The 21,970-nt window shown below is 36.3% G+C and overlaps 2 protein-coding genes across 2 annotated transcripts; one reads left to right on the top strand and one right to left on the bottom strand.

The window, feature by feature from the left end:
* The first annotated feature begins 39 nt into the window (after nucleotides 1-39).
* Nucleotides 40-5,021, top strand: coq10a (coenzyme Q10A). The gene is made up of 5 exons (XM_079401006.1): nucleotides 40-603; nucleotides 1,660-1,806; nucleotides 2,092-2,284; nucleotides 2,372-2,473; nucleotides 3,368-5,021. The coding sequence occupies exons 1-5, from the start codon at nucleotides 464-466 to the stop codon at nucleotides 3,533-3,535; spliced, it is 750 nt and encodes a 249-aa protein (XP_079257132.1). The 5' UTR covers nucleotides 40-463; the 3' UTR covers nucleotides 3,536-5,021.
* A 1,183-nt stretch (nucleotides 5,022-6,204) lies between these two features.
* On the bottom strand, nucleotides 6,205-19,062 carry cs (citrate synthase). The gene is made up of 11 exons (XM_079400067.1): nucleotides 18,890-19,062; nucleotides 13,147-13,194; nucleotides 12,799-12,906; nucleotides 12,145-12,210; nucleotides 11,427-11,558; nucleotides 10,433-10,621; nucleotides 10,088-10,287; nucleotides 9,099-9,228; nucleotides 8,900-9,001; nucleotides 8,573-8,782; nucleotides 6,205-8,036 (listed from the first exon to the last, which is right to left on the bottom strand). The coding sequence occupies exons 1-11, from the start codon at nucleotides 18,938-18,940 to the stop codon at nucleotides 7,866-7,868; spliced, it is 1,407 nt and encodes a 468-aa protein (XP_079256193.1). The 5' UTR covers nucleotides 18,941-19,062; the 3' UTR covers nucleotides 6,205-7,865.
* Nucleotides 19,063-21,970: the final 2,908 nt, after the last annotated feature.

Here is a 21,970-nt window from a genome sequence, read left to right as displayed (position 1 = left end):
TGACACCTCTCTTACTGTGATTATTAATATATGTTCATCGTTGTCATTAATTTTTATGCACCCATATCATTTATTACCCTGATTCAAATTAAATGTGGGAGTTTAGACATTAAATCATAATGATTGTGTCCCTTATGTGACATTCTGCCCTCCTCCGGTCCAGTTGGCGGCAGCTGCAGGGTGCCGCATCAGAACAGCGTGTCCCGAGCACCGGCAGCTCATGAAGGCTTCAGCGGTTTAACCTCAATCGGTTTCAGCGGAATCGCAGGGGAACGGGCTATTGTTTCAGTAGATGATTATCTAGAAGTCGAAATATGATACTTGCACCGCAAGGATTTAACGCACTGAAAAACAGCCGACTAATTTACTCCTAGAGATGACAGCGAGCGCATGATATTACTGTGTTAATCGAGATTAATCGTCATTATTTTACACACATTGGATAGGTTAAGCTCTATTTGTGATGGCCGTGTCAGGAGGGGCCCGGCGGATCCCGATGGGTGTGCGGACATTCAGTGAGTTTCTGGAAATAGCGACGGTCGGACCGTGTCGCTCCAGCAGCCCGTATAAATGCAGAGAGAGGATACAGCACTGGCCCATCAGGTAAAACACCGCAGCCCGCTTTGAATATTGGAATATATTATGTAAACATACAAATGTTAAATAGATTATATAAGGTGCTTCTACTGAATGATTGATGCATCACATATCTGAACAAATATAGCTGGAAAATCCTAAAAAACACCATAGTTTCCACTAAAATTACCACGATTGTTATTGAAAAATTGTGGGGTGTCAGTACAAAAAGCTTATTAACAAAATACCTATGTATTTTAGTAGTGACAATATATACGCAATTTTATTTTAAAAACGATATATGTGGCCTAAAATGACATTTCTATTACTGTTTATTAAGAGATACTCGATATAGAATCTAAAATAGAGAGGAATGTAAATTCAAATAAAAGAATACAATTAAAAATTATTTTATTTTAAGATATAGTCAAGATACAGAATCAAGAATGGAAAGGAAGATAAATGAAAATGGAATACATCAAAATAAAAAATGATTTTAAACAAATATTTCTATGATAACGCAGAATTGTATAATAAATTCTATAACCATAAACCTCCTGATAAGAGTTTAGAAATGGATAAAACGTTTAATTATCAATTATTCTACATAAATTTAGAAAATATAGTTTCAGAAACACCATAATTATTACAGTTCTTGTTTCAATAAAACACTGAGAACTTAACATAGGCACAGCTGCCATAATAAAAAATAAAAAAGTAAATAAAATGACAGAAAAATTCTGGCAGCTTTTTACACTTATACTAGTAGAATTATTCAGATTTTTTTTTTACAGTACTAACAAGAATTTTATGGTTACCATGTTAACTGGCTGCGGGGGAAGATTCTTAAATTGCTTAAAATGACTGTAAATCTCATGCATTTTGAAGCATGGCTTATGTGGAGATGCTTGATACCATGGTAATATCTTTTTTGGACATGTACCATGGTCATTTCTTAGAAATTTCACAATATATGGATATACTAATCATTCAGTACCATAGTATGATTGTACAATCATCACAGACCGTTCCTTTATGCATTATATGCACCAGAATCTTGTTTTTTTGTTTTTTGTATGTCAGGCACCTGTCCTCCTGCGGGATCTTGATGACCCGTCATCCTCGCGCTCTCTGTGTCTCTGAAGTGGATCTGACTCCCAGTCATCACAGGAGATCTTTCATCAGCCTCACCAATAAGAGAAAAGAGTATTCAGAGAGGAGAATACTAGGGTAAGTTGACTAACTAATGCTAGGGTAGGTTAAGATTGACCCAGTGTCTGATCCTGAACAATGACCTCTTCTTTTTTTTTCCCTTATGGAGGATGAAGGCAAGCTTTTGTGCTGTTTGGCTATTAAATATACTCCAGCGACTTAAGACTGGTTTTGTGGTCCAGGGTCACAAATGATTCTAAATGGATTTAGTTGACAATAACAACACCGTTTTATTGTTCATTTCTGAATATATTTGTATTAATTTCAAAAATTAAAAAGATGTACCTGTATTTTGGTCTTTAGGTACTCAATGCAAGAGATGTATGATGTGGTAGCCAATGTGGATGACTACAAACACTTTGTACCGTGGTGTAAAAAGTCCCAGACCATCATGAAAAGGGCCGGTCATGCCAAAGCTCAGCTGGAAGTGGGCTTCCCTCCGATTATTGAGCGATACACTTCAATGATAAGCCATGTCCGTCCACATCTGGTCAAAGTAAGCCTTCTGTGTGCTCTACAACATCATCATCATTGAAATGAAAGGAAACATAAATTCAGTAAATAATTATATTCCCCATTTCAGGCAGTGTGTTCGGACGGTAAACTCTTCAATCATTTAGAGACAATATGGCGGTTTAGTCCCGGTATTCCTGGCTATCCTCGCACATGCACTGTAGACTTCTCTGTAAGTATCGTTTACAAACTTTTGCTTCCAGTTGACCCTTCGCTAAGCCCCACCCCCCTTGGTTACTGTTGCTAGGTCTGACAAGCTTGGAGAATGTAAAACATAGAGAGTTCTGCACAATTTCAGGGGATAAAAATCAGTATACAACTATGCATACATGCAACACCTTCATTAATTTTAATCAAAACCAAAAACACATGTCACACATTGGTGGACAGCAGTGTTATTTTAGTTTACTGTAGTATTCATTAATATTTTGAATTAGTAGTTTTATATTTTTCATTTTCATTTTAGTATGTTTTAGTAATTTTGTTCTTGTTTTTTTTTATCAGATTAGGATTAAATATCAATTTAGCGTTTATTTTTATTCCAGTTTTAGTTTTACAAGTTTTAGTGATTTTTCTTTTTTTTGTGTGATTTTTAGTTTTTTGTGTTTATTAGTTTTTGTTTTTTAAAAATATGTCTGTGTAGCTTTTATTTGATTTTATTGCCGTTTAAGTTTTAGTAATTTTGTTGTGTTTTTTGTAGGGCTATATGATAAATCGCATGCAAATGTCATGCGCATCTCGTCAGTAAAGCCAGTTCTGTGATCAGTAGTAAATCTCCATCATGTGCATTCAGGTGGAGCGACATTTACTACACAAAGCCGTAGATCACTGACAAGCTACGCAATATCGCGTTCATAATTGCAGATGAATCGCCTTCGATTATGTATGCGATATTGCGTAGCTTAACGGTGATCTATGGCTTTGTGTAGTAAATGTCGCTCCACCTGAATGCACATGATGGAGATTTACTACTGATCACAGATATATATATATATATATACTCAGTGTTTGTTAGGAAGTAAACTCACCATGTCTCTTTCTCTCTGGATGTTGTTATGTTCCTCAGATCTCGTTCGAGTTCCGTTCATTGCTGCATTCGCAGTTAGCGACTGTGTTTTTCGACGAGGTGGTGAAGCAGATGGTGGCGGCGTTTGAGCGGCAAGCGGGCAAACTCTACGGACCCGAGACGAGGATACCCCGCGAGCTCATGTTCCACGAGATCCATCAAACGTGAGATGCATCTTCACACGGGACTCACCTGCAACTGGAACTCACAAAACTCTTTAGATGGTTATCACATGACAAATCAGATCACTAGATTACACTGGGATGGTGCGATAGATACCATTTACTTAAGATTTCAGTTCATTTGAGGTACTGCACCTTAAAATGTGTATTTTTTTTTTTTTTGCTTTTTGACTGTGAATGAAGATGAATTGATTATTGCAGCTCTGACAGGTAAGATTGGGAAGTTGAGGACGTTTCACTACGGTTTCATCTGGTTTACTCATTCAGTCCTGCAGTGGGTTTATTGGGGCCAAATCTGACTTATTACTGAAGCTGAAAGGAATATTTTAGGTGAAATCTGTCACACGCTGTTGATTACCACACATAATAGTTTCGATTTGTACCTCAGCTTTTTAAAACAAACAATAAAACATGTACAGCACAACCATTGTTTACTTTCCCCTTGCATATGTGCAGCTGTTTAATATTTTTATGGTTTCAAGTCGATATTAGTCAACAGCATGCAAAAGGCACAGATTAACCCACAATATTCCTTCTAAAATGAATCAATATACAACTAGATATGAATTCAAATTGCTTGAATTTGATCACGCTCAACAGTGACCTACTTGACTTTCACACTGCACTGAATTTATATTTATCTCAAGAAGTCCAAACACAACTGTAAATATAATAAATAGGAATTATACTGTTAAGAGTGACGTCAAATATTTCTCTCACCTAAATATTTATCCTCATAGACAACAAAAAACTTTGTTTATAGAAGCAGTGTATTGTAATGAAGGAATTACGAATTGTATTTAGCATGCTTTTGCTTTCTTTGGATGCAAACTCAGGGCTTTAGAGAAATTAAAATGAAAGAAATATACAGATTCAGCCTGTTCCCTAATAGTGATCCCAGTGTGTGCCATTTCTGATTTGTTGCTACTTTACATTAATGTTTAAACACTACTGTATTTGTGTATTGTTTGTGATTTCTTGAAAAGCTACAATATGAGCTGGCGAAGCTTCGAATACAAGCATAGCGGACATTTTTCTTTTTTTCGAAATTTATTTTATGGGATTTTATTTTTAGCCATTTCAATGCCTTATCTAAGTGTTCATGGCATTTATAAATGACTTCAAATAACATAATTGTCAAGGTGTCCATTGATCATTTATTTGTGCTGTATTAAACACCTGTCTAAGAGTCTTCCTTGGAAATAATGTCACATTAGTTGATTTCTAGGATTTATCATATAAAGACCTTGTTAGATGTCTGTCAAGTGAGAATGTTTGGTTGAAGAACTGTGAATAAGAACCAAAGAGATGAGCAGTGCTTCATAAGAGCAAGAAGAGCACAATTTTAAGAACAAATTCTCTCTGAAATGAATGTTGTTGTCTGTTCAGTAAACCTTGAATCTGTCAACAGGCCTGTCATCAGTGTTATAATCTTGCACAAGTGTAATTTGAGAAGCTATAAATTTATTTCCAAACAAATTTTTGTGTCTGTTTTACTTGAACTGCTTGAGATTCATTTGGAGGCCGCTTTTCTGCTTTGAACTATGACGTATTTGATCTTGATGTGCACTATTTTGTCAATGCTTTCTTACCTCAGAGTGGTAGTTTTATGATTGCTAATCAGCTGGGTTACACTAGAATCCAATGTTGAGAAGATGAGTACTTCATGAGTACTTGTGAAAATGTAACAGTGGTGCAGTACCAGGGAACAAAGAATACAAAGTGAAACCAGCAGTGGAGGTTGAGGAAATCCGAGGAAGGTGGTGGTATCTAGGTCATGTATTTATAACAGTGAGAGAGACTATAGTGGAGTTTCTTATTCATTGCCGATCTTTACACATAATTGATCCATTAAAGAAGAATGGCCATACTTAGGTCTTAATGAGACAATTCATACTGGCCATAATTTGAGCAATAACCATGTTAGCGTGAACATCATTTACAGAGTAAAATTTAAAATTGACATTCATTCAAGTCTTTCCAAACCTGTATTTATTCATTTCTTCTATGGAACATAAGATTTTGAGAAATGTATCGGTGTTTTCTTTTTATTCCAATGCAGTGTTACTATTATTTATATACCATTATAATATTTATAACTTTTTTTTTTTTAGATATTTTCATTTAAATATTTTACCTTATGCTAATTTCTGTTTCTGTATAGCATTGTGTTTAATTCAGTTTGAGTAACTTTAGTATTTCAACTTAATTTTTCTGCAAGTTGCCGAGGCAATATTTTTGTATGTATTTTTATCACAATTACCAAAAACTATTTCAATAGTTTTAGTTAATTACAACACTGCTCCATTGCTGTCCGGTTCCCAACATGCTTCAAAATATCTTTTGTTTTTGCAGAAAAAGCCAGTTATTTAAAACTATTGCACAGTGGCCAGATTACTTTAATTTGAATATGGACCTTCCAAATACATCACAATTGTGAATTATAAAGCAATATACCAACTACACTCCTAAAAACAAAGGTTTCAAGAAAGTTGTTTGTTTTTTTTCAGCGATAACTGAAGAACCATTTTAGGTTCTGCAAAGAACCTTTCAGTGAACCGTTCTTAAAATAAATAAAACTCTCTAAAGAAACCTTTTGTGCATTGAAAAGGTTTCATGGATGCTAAAGGAAACCACTTCATGGAACCACAGATTCCAATAAAGAACCTTTATTTCTAAAAGTGTACTCTTATTTGCGTTTCTAGTAACCAGAATTTTGGTTTACATTGGCATTTACATTATGGACAGCTGAATATTAGAATATGACCAAATTTGGTTAACAGAGTAATCTAGTGCAGTCATTGAGTGAAAGAGTTTCATGTAAAAAAAAAAAAGAAAATGCCTCAAAGGTTTGTTAAAAACATTTATTGGTTTTCCTTTGTCAAGTTTTCCCATTTTTTTCTTTTTGTTCGCCTAAGCTTCTTCTTCCCCAATCAATCCAGACTCATCCCCCACCCCCATTCTCGTTCCCCTCCCCATTTCCCCTGGTGGATCCGACTTCAACCAATCATCTCCATATTCACATTCCTCGTTATTTAATTACCCCGACATCGCATAAACCAATCATGTACATCATGATGAAAACAGTCACACTGGAAAAGGGCACAGCAAACCAGACAATCCTTCTCATGCTGTCAGATAAGTGGGAAATGATTGGGGAAAAGTGCCATCGAGCTAATGGAGTGCTTATGGACAGACTATCTAAAATAGCTGCTAGATTATCCAAAAAAAACAACCTGAGAGCAAGCGTGCAAGAGAGCAGGACCCGTGTGCGTCACAGCTGTACATGTACAAGTAATGTTTTCAATTATATTAAAGGTATAGTTTACTTAAAATAAAGGGTTAAGCGAGTCATTACAGAGAAGTGCTTTGACCAACAGGGATGGTGAGACAGTGTTTTGATATGCAATTCATACATTCAAGCTATATTTACATGAATAAATAAAACCACAACTTATGTATACCTACTCAAAATGATAGCTTTTGTCATTATACAAGACATCATTCTTCAAAACACTGGCACTAAAACTCGAAACAGGTAAAAAGTAGAAGATTTTGAGAGCTCTTGGATGAACGTACAAATATGTCCACTGATGTATGAAATAAAGAAGAACTGGTCATTTCAAATAAAGAGGGCACCACACGTGCTTCCAAACAACAGACAGGAAGATGAAGACGATTGGTTGAAGTCAGAGAGCAATATGAGAGATAACTTAAAGGGGCAGTACCCTTTTAAACAAATGTACAAGCTTCCCAAGTTGAACTGAACTCACAGAATCAATTCTATTGAGAGAGGACCGTATTGCCATCATGGAGTGCTCTTACAAGGAGAAACTAGAGGGACGCCTAGTCAAACTTTGCAGAATTATCTCAGAGCAGGGATTTGACAATTCATTTCCTCACACAAATAGAGGCTCAAGTGAACATCTGACCTCAGGAGAGTAAAAATACAAGACTAAAACTGATATAATTGGTGTGAAAGCGGAGGATAAAGGGTGTATTTATATATTAGGTGAACTAACTGTTCTGAAATAGTATTTAATAGTCATTATTAGTTTAAATAAGGAGAGAGGTGATTTCTGGAAAGACATATCGCTCTTGGCTGTGTTCTTGTGAAAAAGTAGCTTTAAATGTGCATTTTGGGCATGAAAGACTAATAAACGTGTAAATGGGATGTGTAATCTTGCTGTGATATTTTTTTAGATGAAATTTAAAAGTGTACTGTCTCTTTAAATCCCTTAGCCCGGGGACTTGTTTCTAATAGATTAAGCTCTTCCCCTTCCTGTCCCCACTCCGCTGGCATGGTCTCTTGCTCTCTAGCCTGATTTGACCCCAACCAGAGTCATGAGTCCGTCCGTGCTCATGGACTTAGGACGCTCCAGAGGGAAGCCGAGCGCTCTGCTCCACACCAGCTGAGAGAGGACGCCCAAAGCTCGGGATACGCCAAACAACACAGTATAATAGTTCATCTCAGTCATGCCATAATACTGCAAAACACAATAGTAAAAACAGATGATCAACAGAGCAAGCAGAAAAATTATGTAAACTGTATAAATACAAAAAGGGGGAGAAAAGGAATGAAACTAATGTGATTTCAGTGCAACCAAATATTCAATGGGATTTTTTTAATATGGTCAATTTAAATAAAGGTTAAATAAAATTTGATTAATATTATAAATAAAACAATATTATTTTGTGATTTATTTTATTTTACACTAGAAACATTTTTAATACTCACATATAAAAATATTTTATATTAAAAACTATATTTAATTGATAAATATTATACATCTGTATAATATAAATATTATATATATATATATATATATATATATATATATATATATATATATATATATATATATATATATATATATATATATATATATATATACACACATATATATACAGAGTATGTAAAGTATAAATTAACAAAAAGGCACACATACAAGATATTTTAGGTGCACTAGACAAAAACAACACACGTCTGTGCTAAAACTCTGGTTGGTTTCTAGTGACTTACTTGCAACAGGACTCCGCTGTGTGCATCTACGTTGGGCCAGGGGTTCTTGGCCTTGCCCTGCTCCAGAAGCACGTTGGGTACGATCTTGTAGAGTTGAGCTACCAGCTTGAACATGGGGTCATTGGGAAGGTGCTTGAGGGCAAACTCACGCTGACAGGTATAGCGAGGATCTGTCTTCCTCAGAACAGCGTGGCCATAGCCTGGGACCACCTGAATAACAACACAAGAGAGAACAAACATAATCATCCATCATATTGTGATCAATCTGCATAGAGTTTTTGAGTTGATGTATTTCCTATTGAGTTGGGATATAGCAAAAGCACTCACTCTGCCTGATTTCAGTGTGTTCCAAATGTAATCTCTCATTTTCTCATCAGACACCTCACCACCGAGCTCCTTCTGCAGGGCTGTCAGCCACACCAGCACCTCCTACAAGACAGGAGGAGGAAATGAAGGAAATGCAAAGCTGGTTAGTATTTCATAACCATATAGTCCTATGCAACACTAAGCACGTTAAGGCTCAAACCTGATTGGCCAGTCCGTGGAGGGGTCCAGCCAAGCCATTCATAGCAGCGCTGAAGGAGAGGTAGGGGTCAGACAGGGCACTGCCTACCAGGTGACTAGTGTGTGCGCTGACGTTTCCACCCTCATGGTCACTGGAACGGAAGAAAAGCACACAAAGGATAAGGTTACGGTCGAAGGACACTAAACTAACACAACCGCAAGAGGGCAGACTTTATTCACTTATCAAAAACAGTCATTCCTCTTCCACTTTCTTTCTTAAAAGATGTACACTAGCAGGTTGTGTTTTCTTGCTGACTGAACAAAATCTGCAGAGTCTACAGTCACTTATCAAAGGGAGACAGAAAGACATCAATAAACCATCAAGCACCACACAATTATTTTTCAAAATTAAAGTGCATTATGTTTGAATGTTTAGCATTATTACCTATCAAGGGAGAATTGCTTGTAACCATTTGGGTAACTTATTTTGACAATATACATGGAAAATGTTGTACTAAAAATGGAAAATGGTTTAAGGGGGAAAAATATTTTATATATAAAAATATTAAAACTCTTAATCATCTCAAACCCTATATAAAAGCACTTCAATTGCATCCATTTAATAAGCAATAAAAGTGATAACTGGCTTTGATAGCACAGATTGCAGGTCTCATTGGTCCAAAGTCCCAGTCCACGTAGCAGTATATTAAACACCAAATAACCAACGATTATCTTGATAAATCTTTCAATTTCTATTTATTAATCTGCTAAATAGATAATCCGCAGCTTGATCAATGGTAGCTGCAGCCCTAGAAAATTACTAGACACTGTTAACTTGTCAAGCTGGATTTAGCATGGGAAGCAGATTGTTTGCATTTAAGTTTACACCAATTTTCTGAGGGCAGTCACAAAGGTTAAAAGTCCAAGCCGATCTCATTCCTAATGACTGCCTCGAATGAACCAGTGGGAGGAGTTTGTGATGAACGAGTCAGCGAGTTTGTAGGTCATCACCTGTGGATGGTGAGGTAGAGCCTCATGAGTTCTGTGAACTGTGGATCGCTGTAACCCAGCATGTTGGTGAAGTTGTGCGACCAGTCCAGGTTGGAGTCGATGGCGCCGATGCTGCTTCCTTCACGGTACAAATTACGGTAGATCTTAGCAGCCACGCAGGGGAGCTTGGCAATCAAGTCCATGGAGTCCTCGTACACAAACTACACAGAGATGGCATGAATTCTTGTGAATGACTCACTCACTTTACATAGCAAATAAATATCTTGGGAGTTGTTTTAGTCATAGTATTTATCATTACACACCTCACCTTTAACGTTTCTAGCACAAATATTTTCAGTGACTCACCTCCCAGTACTTGGCCTTGTTAACTCCCTCAGAGTATGCCCGAGCAAAACTGCTCTCGCTGTTCAGAGCCGTGATGGCGGCGCTGAACTGAGACATGGGGTGCAGGTTGGTGGGGAAGTTGTCCAGCATGGTGACCACGTGAGAGGGAAGGGCCGCACGCTTAGCCCACTCCTTAGACAACCAATTCACCTGAAAAAAACAGCCGATAAAGAGTTAAATAAAAGGCTAAATATTTTTGTGGTATGTTACCGAGTACAGCTACTATGACTGCCATCTGTAATGAAAATGGCCTCAGAGGATAAACTCAATTTCTTAAAAGTCTTTGTTTTAACAAATATTTTTAATCTGATTAACATCCCAACAAGACAATGTAATTGCCAATCTCAGAGCAATCAATATATCCCTATAACAAGTCACAGATAATATATAGATGACAAGCTTGCAAATCGCAGAAGCTGGTAGAAAAGATAAAGAACAACACTGTTTTTCCAAGCAGCTTTATAGATACATTTTCTTTGTAAACTGATAGATTTGACATTGTTTCACTTATCTATATACACATGATTTTTATTTTTGACATTTTGTTAATTTGCCATAGAATATGAAAAAGGGAAATTGAATCAGGAAAAGTTGCACGTTGGATTCAAACCCACTTTTCTCACATAAGCACCACTGCTCAAAGGTTTAAAGCTCTTAAATGCTAGGTTACAAGGACAACTGCATCAGAAGCCTGCATCATAACGCAACGGCATTACCATTGAAACAAATGCACATTCCGTAAAAACGAAAGAGCGCTTATACACGTACAATTCGATATGAACAGTTGCAATACGCTGTGTGGACAGTCAGTTATTCAAATCAGATTCCATCCGGATATGCACAAAATCGGATTTGGGCTGACATTCTGAACAAGGCTACAGCACATGCTCTGAATTCTAGGCACTCTGGGTTTCTTTAATGAGTAAGAATGCAGTGAATATGAATATATCCTCACCTGCTCCTCAGTGGGCACCTGTCCTGTGACCAGCAGCCAGAACAGACCCTCTGGCAGCGGCTCCTCTCCGCCAGGAGCCTTGGGCAACAACTGCTGACATTCTGGAATGCTGTAACCACGGAAACGGATGCCCTACAGATGCAATCGATAAACACAGGGATGGCGTCAGTGTGTTTCATCGAATAAAATAAACACTGCAGCTTCGAACTCTGAGAGGGTTCAGAGGTTAGCGGGATAACTACTGACACCAATGTATATTTATCCAAGGCACTGTGGTGCCACTTTCTATTTTTAGCTTACAGCAGCATACAGTTGTGCAAATGATGAGCTTCTATGACACTGTAAACTTTCATCATGCATTCAAGTTTCACAATTTAAATTGTGTATTTGATGTGTCAAGGCTAAAATTTGGAGACTGATAGCTCAATATTATGAAAGACAGGACCTTTTAGGCTATTTTGACTTTGATTAATTATTACTAATTATAAATAGTATGTATGGCAAATAATAATAAATTAAGTATTATTAAAATATTCTTTAATTATTAATAATAATAATATAATTAGTTAAAGTCCATTTTAACACTAATTTATTTTTATGATTTTGTTACCTATAACATTGTGACAAACCAAAGAAAATCCATTTGGAATTACTGTATAAATAATTCTAACCTGGTTTAAGCTACATTTCATGGTATTGTGTGTATGTGCATACTCACCTCATCGGGGTCGAGCACAGAGGTCTCGTACACTAAACCCTTCATGCCTCTCATTCCTCCATAAACCTGTCAAAAACAAAAACAGCACGCAAACATTATTAAAATACCTATGTCAACACCTTTTCTGAGCTACAACCAGCCCTACATCTCAGTGGCAGTATGAGTATATGACAGTAATAATGTTCCTCAGGTGCAGTTTATTCTACAGTATAGAATAACTGGCAGGGAGACAAAGACTAAATGACTCAGCTGAAACAACGGCCATGAGAGCAGCAGCACTCACACCACAGCCTGAGGGTCCTTGACAAAACCGCAGTCCAATCAGAGGGCAAAAACTATTACTGTGTTTGTGGTGGTTTGCAGCAACACATCATGTGATATCAGACTGGTCAGACATGTTAGGCAACATTGCCTGTGACATCAGTTGGATGACATGCAACCTAGATGAGATCACTAGATGGATATCCTAAATTTAAGCCTGTGATATCCAACATAGAGTACTTAAGAAAAAGTATCATGTGTAAAAATACACATGATACACATAAATCTTTAAAATAACCAGGCGCTTTATAATTATTACAAGTTGATTGTAATGTAGCCTAAAGTGATGACAGACAAAAGCAGTCGCAGTGAATGCAGTAATGTTTCTCTAACCATGTCCACTGTGATCTGACCAATTGTGGTTTTGCCATGCTGCTGTTTGAAGTTCTTGATCCTGCTCTGTTCTTTAGGGATGAGGTCTGCCAGGACGTCTTTCAAATTCTGCATAAGATCAAGGGAAAAAAGGTCAGCTTTCAGTTAGTGGATCAAGCACAAACAGATTTAACAACTAGTGCTTTTTTAGGTTTAAAAAAAATTAGCCCCAGATATGCGATTCATGTGACTCAACCTTCCCATCAAAAGCAAGGCTGTTATTGAATCTCTGTAGTGCAATTAAAATCTAAAGCCTGATCCTGGCTGTGATCATTGATCCAGGATATCTGAAGTGATGCAGATACGTACTGTGGATGCGCTGACATTTCTGGCAGCCACAACGACACATGCTGCATTCTGGAAGAGAAAGAAAAACAACAACGTTGATGAAAGATGCAATGCAGAGGAAGCTGATCATCATAACAACCTGGGCCAGCAGTCAGATTTCACTGCAGAAGACCTGCTGACAGCTGCAAGGCAGGTGACTTTAGCTGCACAATGCAAAATGCATCAGTTGCTGATTTCGTTGTATTCAAATTACAAGCTTCTTATTACAAGTTTCTACTGGAGCAAATATTTTCAACTGGCTCTGAAGTCAAAAGCCCAGAAAACACAGAGATACAGCGAATGCTACATGTAGTACAACAAAAACTTTAAGGCATTTTTCTATCATAATGTTTTACAATTTCTTGATTAGCTGCTGTTTTTATCTAAGAGAGTTACAGCAAATTTATTGCACAGACAAGACTGCTGGAGCAACCAGATGTGAAGTGTGTCTTGAACTATTACCACTGTGCCATTCATCATGGCTGCCTTATTTGGGGTTCAATACAATTTAATTATAGCAAAGACATACACAATGACAATATTTCACAGGAACATAAAAGGAGTTCAGGTGCAACAGAACACAATGAATTCTGCAGAGACAGGTGTATGGATACAACTGCTAATTCTATTACAGAATTGCTTCAGGAAGAGTTATGAGTTTATCCGCATGGCCCGACCCTTTCCTACACAGAGACACATCCTTCACTTCTATATATAGCTTCAGATTAAGAGCCATGTCTGATTGACTCACAGCAGGACCGGATTGAAACTGCCACTGCAGAATGACTCAAGCACAGACGCAAAGCAGGGTCAGATTGGCAAGACATGTCAGGAGAAAAAGAGGGGGCTTGTTTATAGCATTCAGCTGCAGGTTGTGGACTACCAAAATGTAGGTAGTAATTTCGTAATTTTATATTTGATATATGTCTTTCATATCCAAAACAAACCACCAAAAATCACAAGTGCATTCCAGGCTTCCTTTCACCTTAAGGGTCAGACTAAGACTTGAAGACTGAGCTGGATTACACAGGGAATGATGGCACCTTCCTGTACAAGAGCCAATGCTTCCTACACTGACCACCATGTGGATCAGTGCTCTGACACCAGATACCTGTCACTCTATCCTAAAGCTAAAGATTTCACTGACACACAACAACATACAGTAGCTGTGAGACCAGAAAAAAACACTCCAATCAGGTTTAGAGCTCATTTATAGGGCGGCCTGTATTGTTGTTGATAAGTAACTGCTAGTCTCTGACCTTCCTGCAAGTCTACGGCCCTGTAATCTGTGGGAAAGGTGAGGCTACCGGCAGCTGTTAGTTTGAACCCGGTGTGAGCACAGAGGAGGGCGATTACATAAGCCTCTGTAGTAGCTGAATACTTCCAGACATGTCAAAAGCAATACACTTCACATAAACTAGAGGTAAATGTGTAACAGAACATATTGCTTTTCTTGATAATCGACAGCCTTTATCGCTGCTTAGAATACTATGAAATTTCGCGTGCCTTAAGAAGACACATCATCTCACAAAAGGCTTTATTTCAAACACTTGACTGACGTTATGAAGTGACTTGAGTAAAAATGTTATTAAACGTCGTATTTTCACGTGCTTCCAAATGGAGCAGCATTTACTACACAGAGCCGTAGTTCACTGACTAGCTACGCAAACATCTTTCATAATCACAGAACAATTATTTCGATTTCAATATCCTGCGATTATGAACGCGATTTTGCATAGCTTGTCAGTGAACTGTGTAGTAAATCAGTCTGTGTAGTAAATGCTGCTCCATCTGAAGGCAGGTGATTGAGATTTACTACTGATCACAGAACCGGCTTTACTGACGAGATGCGCATGACTAATCGTTCAGCCCTTGATCTTGTAATTATGCATTTTAATTAAATCTCTATTAGGGATGCACGATATTGGAATTCTGCCGATATTCGATATGCCGATATTTTTCAACTCATTTTGGTCGATATCGATGCCGATACCGATATATTTCTTTTGTTTGGAAACAACACCAAGTCTCTCCTGTGCAGAAATTATAAGCAAAATATTATTAATTTTGGTTAGTTTTTAAAAAGAACTTATTTATTAGAATTAAATAAAAAAAAAATAAAGGTTTTTTTAACAGTACATTGAAGCTTTGAAAATAAATATAAATCAACTATATCAATCGCTGCATTTTTTTCCCCCAGAAAGATGCAGTTAACCCTAATATTTTATTTTAAGATTTAACATTTGTAGATGGTCTAAAACAAAAGAGTTGTAAAAATTCTGAAAATCTTTTAGAGCTCATGATTTGTTTAAAAAATAAAACGTTACACATTAATGAATAAATCGGTATATATAAAATTATTTAATTTACAAGTGTCATGTTTGTGATTTTTTTTTTTCATGTAAGCTATAGCTTCTGACCATTAAATCAAAACATACTTATTTTATTACATCAATTACTGCTTTATTTAATCAGAAACACAGTCTAAATGTTATTTGTGTAGGCTATTTTACTTTTAATTTAATTAGAAGTAGGCCAACAGCGCCCCTACTATTAAAACTACTTACCGAACGGGCATTAGGACCTGGGGGAGGCTGTCACTGCTGCCACTGCTTGTGCTATAACTGTTTACTCTATCCCACACCGAACGCGTCATTCTGTACATGCCTTCACATATTAAATGCAGCGATCCAAAACAGTCAATCTATTCATCATTCAGACAAAACTTTGCTTCAAGAATGAGCCACATTGCTGACGTGATCTAATCGCTAGCACACCCTGAGCACATGCGAGTTAACCCCTTCCCCTTATCGGCAAGACATATCAGCATAATTTTGCATGTCAGGCCGATGCCGATATTTACATTTAAAGTCATTATCGGCCGATTTCGATATCAGTCCGATAATATCGTGCATCCCTAATCTCTATCTCATTACATTTTCTGAAGAAAATGTGATGGTTCTTTTTCTACAAGGCCAACAGAAATGTCCAAATTAAATAGCAAATTTACATTTAATTATTGAAGCTACGAAGCATACTATATAATAGTGACCTTCAGGGTAACAACACCATCACAAAGGTGGTAGAGCAGAGCATAGAGAACAGGCACAGACTATTAGTAAGCCAGCAACCTTAGACCATTCGATTACCTCTAACTCAGTTCTATTATACAGAGCCAGCCTATATGCAGAATAGACGCAGGTACTGTGTGTTAGCACCCTAGGGGTCTATAGAAATACTATATGGAGGAATTTCTGGACAGACAAAGGTCTCTTTGTCAGCTTTCTTTAGGCAAGGAAACCCATATAAAAGACTGACAGGTAATGCTCTAATAACTCATCTACACGTTGTTTAGACAAAAACATGTTTTTTCGATACTCAAAGCAGATGACAGGTGGACAGCTGTGTCAGACATGCTTGTCCACCATCTGAATGCCTGAAGAGGAACAACTCTTTATAGTAATCACCACTGCAGAAAAATCTGTTCACTTATACAAGCAAATCTCTGCAGTGTCATTTAAACCTACTAACTTAAAGTGTCCACAGTATTTACCATGCAGACTATTGATCAGAGGTCTGAACACAGTCCAACATATTACCAAGAAATAAAGAATAAAACATAAGGAAGTACAATACAAAAATGCACCTCGCCCACCCCTATGAACTGTCAATTAGCAGATTATATAAGTGTCATACACAGCAAAAAAAAAAAAGTTGAGAAACTCTTCGTGGTGTACAAAGGTCATCTAGGGGTGTGAATGGAGTATTAACCCTGAATGACAAGAGCACAGTAACCTATTTTACTATAAAGTCAATCAGACAGCAAGGCATTGGTTTTATCTCTCTAACAACAACAATGAAAGACAATGTCATCATATGAGAGCACAACTGACACAGTATATGGAGAGGATTCCGGTTTCTAACGATCATACATGCCCTTTGACACACCCTCCACTCATTTTTGCTAAACACAATCACAAACTAGTCAGATTTTAAACGTCAGTCACACACATTGCTCGAGGCATTTCAGATCAAAGAACAAAACTTCATAGAGGAATAAAATTTGTATGACTTGTAAAAATGCATATCACAGCACAAAACCAAGCATGTCATCATTCAGGAAACTACTCGTGCTCAATGTTCACTTTAAGTAAAGTCACCTTTATTTATATAGTGCTTTTAACAACACAGATTGTGTCAAAGCACTTAACAGTATCAAATTGGAGGATAGAGTGTCAGTAATGTATAAAAGCAAGATTATACACTCAATTTTCAGTTAAGGCATTTCATTATTGAATTCAGAGATGTCATTGTCTAGCTCAGTTTAATTTAAATAGTATCTGTGAAATCAAATTGACGATAATCGTTAGAAATTAAGTGTCCCCAAATGAGCAAGCCAGAGGCGACAGTGGCAAGGAACCAAAACTCCCTCTGTGACGGAATGGAGACAAAAACCTTGGGAGAAACCAGACTCAGTCGGGGTGCCAGTTCTCCTCTGGCCAGGAGATAATGGTTTATTTATTGTTTTAATTAAAATTTTAAATGTATAAATGTATTTATTTCTATTTTATACTGTTGCAATTTCTAACAATAATAGTATTATGTAGTTGGGCATTTTATTATATTTTTAATTATTTTATTTTATTTTTAGTTTTATTGTATTGTTTTATTGTACTTTACACAACTTCCATAATCTAACATGATCACAAGAGCTTTTATGAACTAGATCAGGGGTTTTAAAAAGGTGTCTTGGGACCCACGAGGGAGTACAAGGTTCCATGGAGGGAAAAAAAATCATGTAAATAAAAAGATTTATAAAAAAAATGTAAAAAATTTTTTTTAATAATACATTGGGTCTTCATACATAAAATTTTAAGATGGGAGATGCTTTAAATTTGAGGCTGACCATATTTAAACCCTACTGAAAGCGCATGATGTATTCTCTGCATAAACCCTATATAGCTATATTACGGTGAATTATAGTGATCTAGCATCTTTGCAACTATTGAAATCTGGCCATTAATAAATAAATGACAATTCTGAAGGTCAAATCAGCCACAGAGAACAACAAAAATTCTGACATGTCAGACTAAACCGGTGAATATCCAGATGTCAAAGTGACTGGTCAAATTTAGTTACATTGCAACAAATGTAAACTGGTTAAAGCGTTCAGTGCCTTGTGAAAGGAGCTCAACTACACTTCAGAAAGGACTTCAGATGAGAATCGTATGAAGAAGGTTATATTCATACGAATATAACCTTAATATAGCCATATAACACGCTGTTCTTTGTCAGGTAACGTTATCTTTGAACAGCTCAATGACACCATTTTAAAGCTAAAACATAACTTTACAATGGCTGTCTGAAAAACTAAAACTAAAAAAAAAAATTCCCTACTTTGACAACGTTTGGGGTGCGTTTTTACAGTTCAAGACCAATTTTTAACGTTTGACAATATTTTTGACCGCCTATGTTGTTTAAAATTGCTATCCGGGTTGTCAGTTAACTACGTTTTGACAAAAACTTAGGGCTTAAAGAAGGAGGCATATAACCATAATACTTTCCATGCATGAAGTACTTAAAACATATGTACGAAATGGCTTAATTACACGAAATATACCAAACTGGCTGTCTGTTACTAAGGTAATCTATGCTAAGCTAAGCTAACCGGTAGCTGCTAGCAGCCTGTGTTTTCTTCACTCGAGTTAAAATAAAACTTTCCTACCTTTGAACCGAGGAGCCTTGGGGCTAGTCTGCTGATAGAGAGGAAGGACATTGTTCTTGTATGTGAGTATAAATATTACAAGTGCTTCTTTATCGACCCCTGCTTGAAGGTGCCCCTCTCGATACCGTGCTCGCAGTGAAGGTTGAAAAACGGACTCGGGCCCTGTTGTAAGCGCGGTTTGGGTCAGATAGAACCTGGTGAGGATGGAACGCGTTCACGCGTTCTGATTGGTTGAGGGTGAAAAAACTGATTTTGATTGGTGAAGTGTCTCATCGTATTTTGATTTGATTGGTTCAAGAATGGAACGTACATAAATTATTCAGACGTTTCGGCGGTAGGCTGCTCTTTAAACTGCCTGACTAGAAATAGAATGACAGATATGCTCAAGTAAAGGCACATGCGTTTTTTTTAGGCGTTTTATAATTTTATCATGATGTAATGCATTTTAATAAAGGTTTGAATTAGCTGCTTCTTGTCAATATAAACTAGTCTGATGTTAATTGTTCCTTTGGCTAAGTATGCGCATTGTCCTGAAATTACTTGAGACTGCATATACACAAAGATTTCAGACTTTATCGGAAAAGGGTCATTAAATACAAATATATAGATACAGAGGCTCAAGGACGTTCATTTCAGACTTCATGCTGCCTGTAACATTGTCATGGCTCTGGCAGGAAAGATTTTCTTGGACCTACAGCACAACAGGACATTCTGGGATATGTATCTTGCTTAGTTGCATCACAATGTCAACACACAAAACTTACAAAGTTTCTACATACACATTTCAGCAATACATGAAGGTCACGAAAAAATAAATAATTATTTGGTTGGTGAATGAGAAAATTGAAGGCAGGTGGGACGGCTGATATCTGATAGCCTACTTATAATTCCTATTATTGTCATTTTGACCAATTTGTTTTCTCATAAGCTTTATGGTGTTTAAAAAATGTCACTATGACATGAGCTTGTGAACTTCTCGATAAAACCTGCATGTACTGAGGTACACTACTGTTCAAAACTGTGGGGACGGTAAAAATGTTATGCTGCACTTAGTCAAATATGCAGTAAACACAGTGAAATATTAATGTGATTTAAAATAACTGTTGTCTATATAAATATATTTTCAAATATAATTTATTCCTGTGATGGCGAAGTTAATTTTCAGCTGCTTCAGTGTCACATGATGCTTCGCAAATCATTCTAATATCAATAAATAATATTTCTTTGGATAAACACTGTAGTGCTGCTTAAAATGTTTGTGTAATTACTTTTTTGATTCTTTGATTAACAGAAATTTATTTTAAAATGTGGTAAGAAAGCCTTTACTGTCACTTTTGTTCACTTTAATGTGTCCTTGCTAAATAAAAGTATTAATTTCTTTAAAAAAATATCTTACCAACCCCAGTTTTTGAACTATAGTTTATCTATAAAAGCATATATGCAAATAGATGATTTTTTGGACATTGTCTATAAAAGTATTCTGATTTTACCAACCAAAATTTACCATGGTTACAGACTTTTTTTTGTCAAAAATATAAATTAACAAAACCCTGCATAAAGAATCTTACAGATAAACATAAAAATTTACTAAATTCACAAACTGCCACATTCAAAATTGTAACACAAGTCAGTACTGAAAGGTTTGGTCACAGAATATTTGGCACATTTGATCTGTAAACATGAAATTTCTATATGCATGACAATGGCAACAGAAAAAAATGTGTTCGCCTGTCAGTCACTCTCTGTGTAAAACTGCGCACAGCAGGGCTCGACGTTTATTAAGAGATATGATGTATGCTGAAGACCTTATGAGGCTTCTGTAAACAGCAGCATGCAGTGGGAGTCATTGATTTTGTACTCTTACAGCAAGGACAGCCGTGTACTTACACCGCAATACTTTGGAGATGTTCACAACTTGCTGTATGTGCACACTGTGTGCTTTGTGTTAACACACTGTGTGCAAATTCTACTTTTTTCACAAATTACTATTGTGTTTGGCACAGAGATTATGAAAGAATCAGAATATACAGCACCATGCAGCCGGTTTGTCATGCATATAATGAGCCAGGTTCAAATTACATTTTGCAGTTTACATTCAATCAAATCTTCCACAGTATAGGCTAGTGATAGATCAGATCTCTGGTCTTGTTGAGATTATCAGCCAATAACAATGTCCATAAGGCTGATTAAGAGATGTGCTGCTGTCAATGAATAAGAAACAATCTCTGTTTCCATTTTTTTTTTTTTTTGAGAATTTTAAATAAATATTGTGTAAAACAAGCATTCATTTCATGTCAGCAAACTCATTTATGTTCTCATATCTCTGCAGCATCATATTATCCACCATTCTTTCCAGATATCAGCATCAGGTTCAGTGTTATTTAGTATTATTTATTTAATATTATGGCGTTTATTATTATTATTTATATAATATTACTGCCTTTTAAATTTGATTTTAATTCTTATGTTGTTTTCATTTTCATTTAGTAGTTTTACTAATATATATGCTTTGGACATTTTTAAATATTTCTATTTAGCTTTAATTTATTTTTATTTTTATTTTAGTAATTTTAAAACTTCAACTTTTATTATTATTTACGTTACGTTTCTAATTTTCATTCAAGTTTTGTATGTAGCATAATATTTCAATTTTATTTTAATTCAATTAAAAAAAAAATATATATATATAGTTTTAGTAAACTAACAATATTGAATCTGTAAACCACTGGGTTTTTTCTGAACTTTGAACACAGGGTGGCACTGCAACATCAAGACTGATCAACATGCATCTTTTACCAATTTTACACATAATCTGATTTAAAATGTTGATTGCATTGGGTCCTTTATACATTATAGTGTGCGTGATTTCCTTGAAAACTGTATGAACCAAAGCAGTTGTGTTTCATCTTCCTGGACGCTCAGGAAACATTGACGGTTGCAGTCTGAACAAAAACAAACAAAAAAAACATCCCAAAATTGAGTTTGTGGTAAAAAGTTGGTGAATTTGGTCCTCTTGATCTTCATTTTGCTCATTTTTTCCTTTGGTGAAATCCTGAAGTTAGACACCAGTACTGGGCACCT

This window comes from Barbus barbus (assembly GCF_936440315.1).
Source record: "Barbus barbus genome assembly, chromosome: 40".
Taxonomy (NCBI): Eukaryota; Metazoa; Chordata; class Actinopteri; order Cypriniformes; family Cyprinidae; genus Barbus; species Barbus barbus.
Note: the sequence above shows the minus strand (reverse complement) of the source record. Positions and strands in the feature narration are given on the sequence as shown.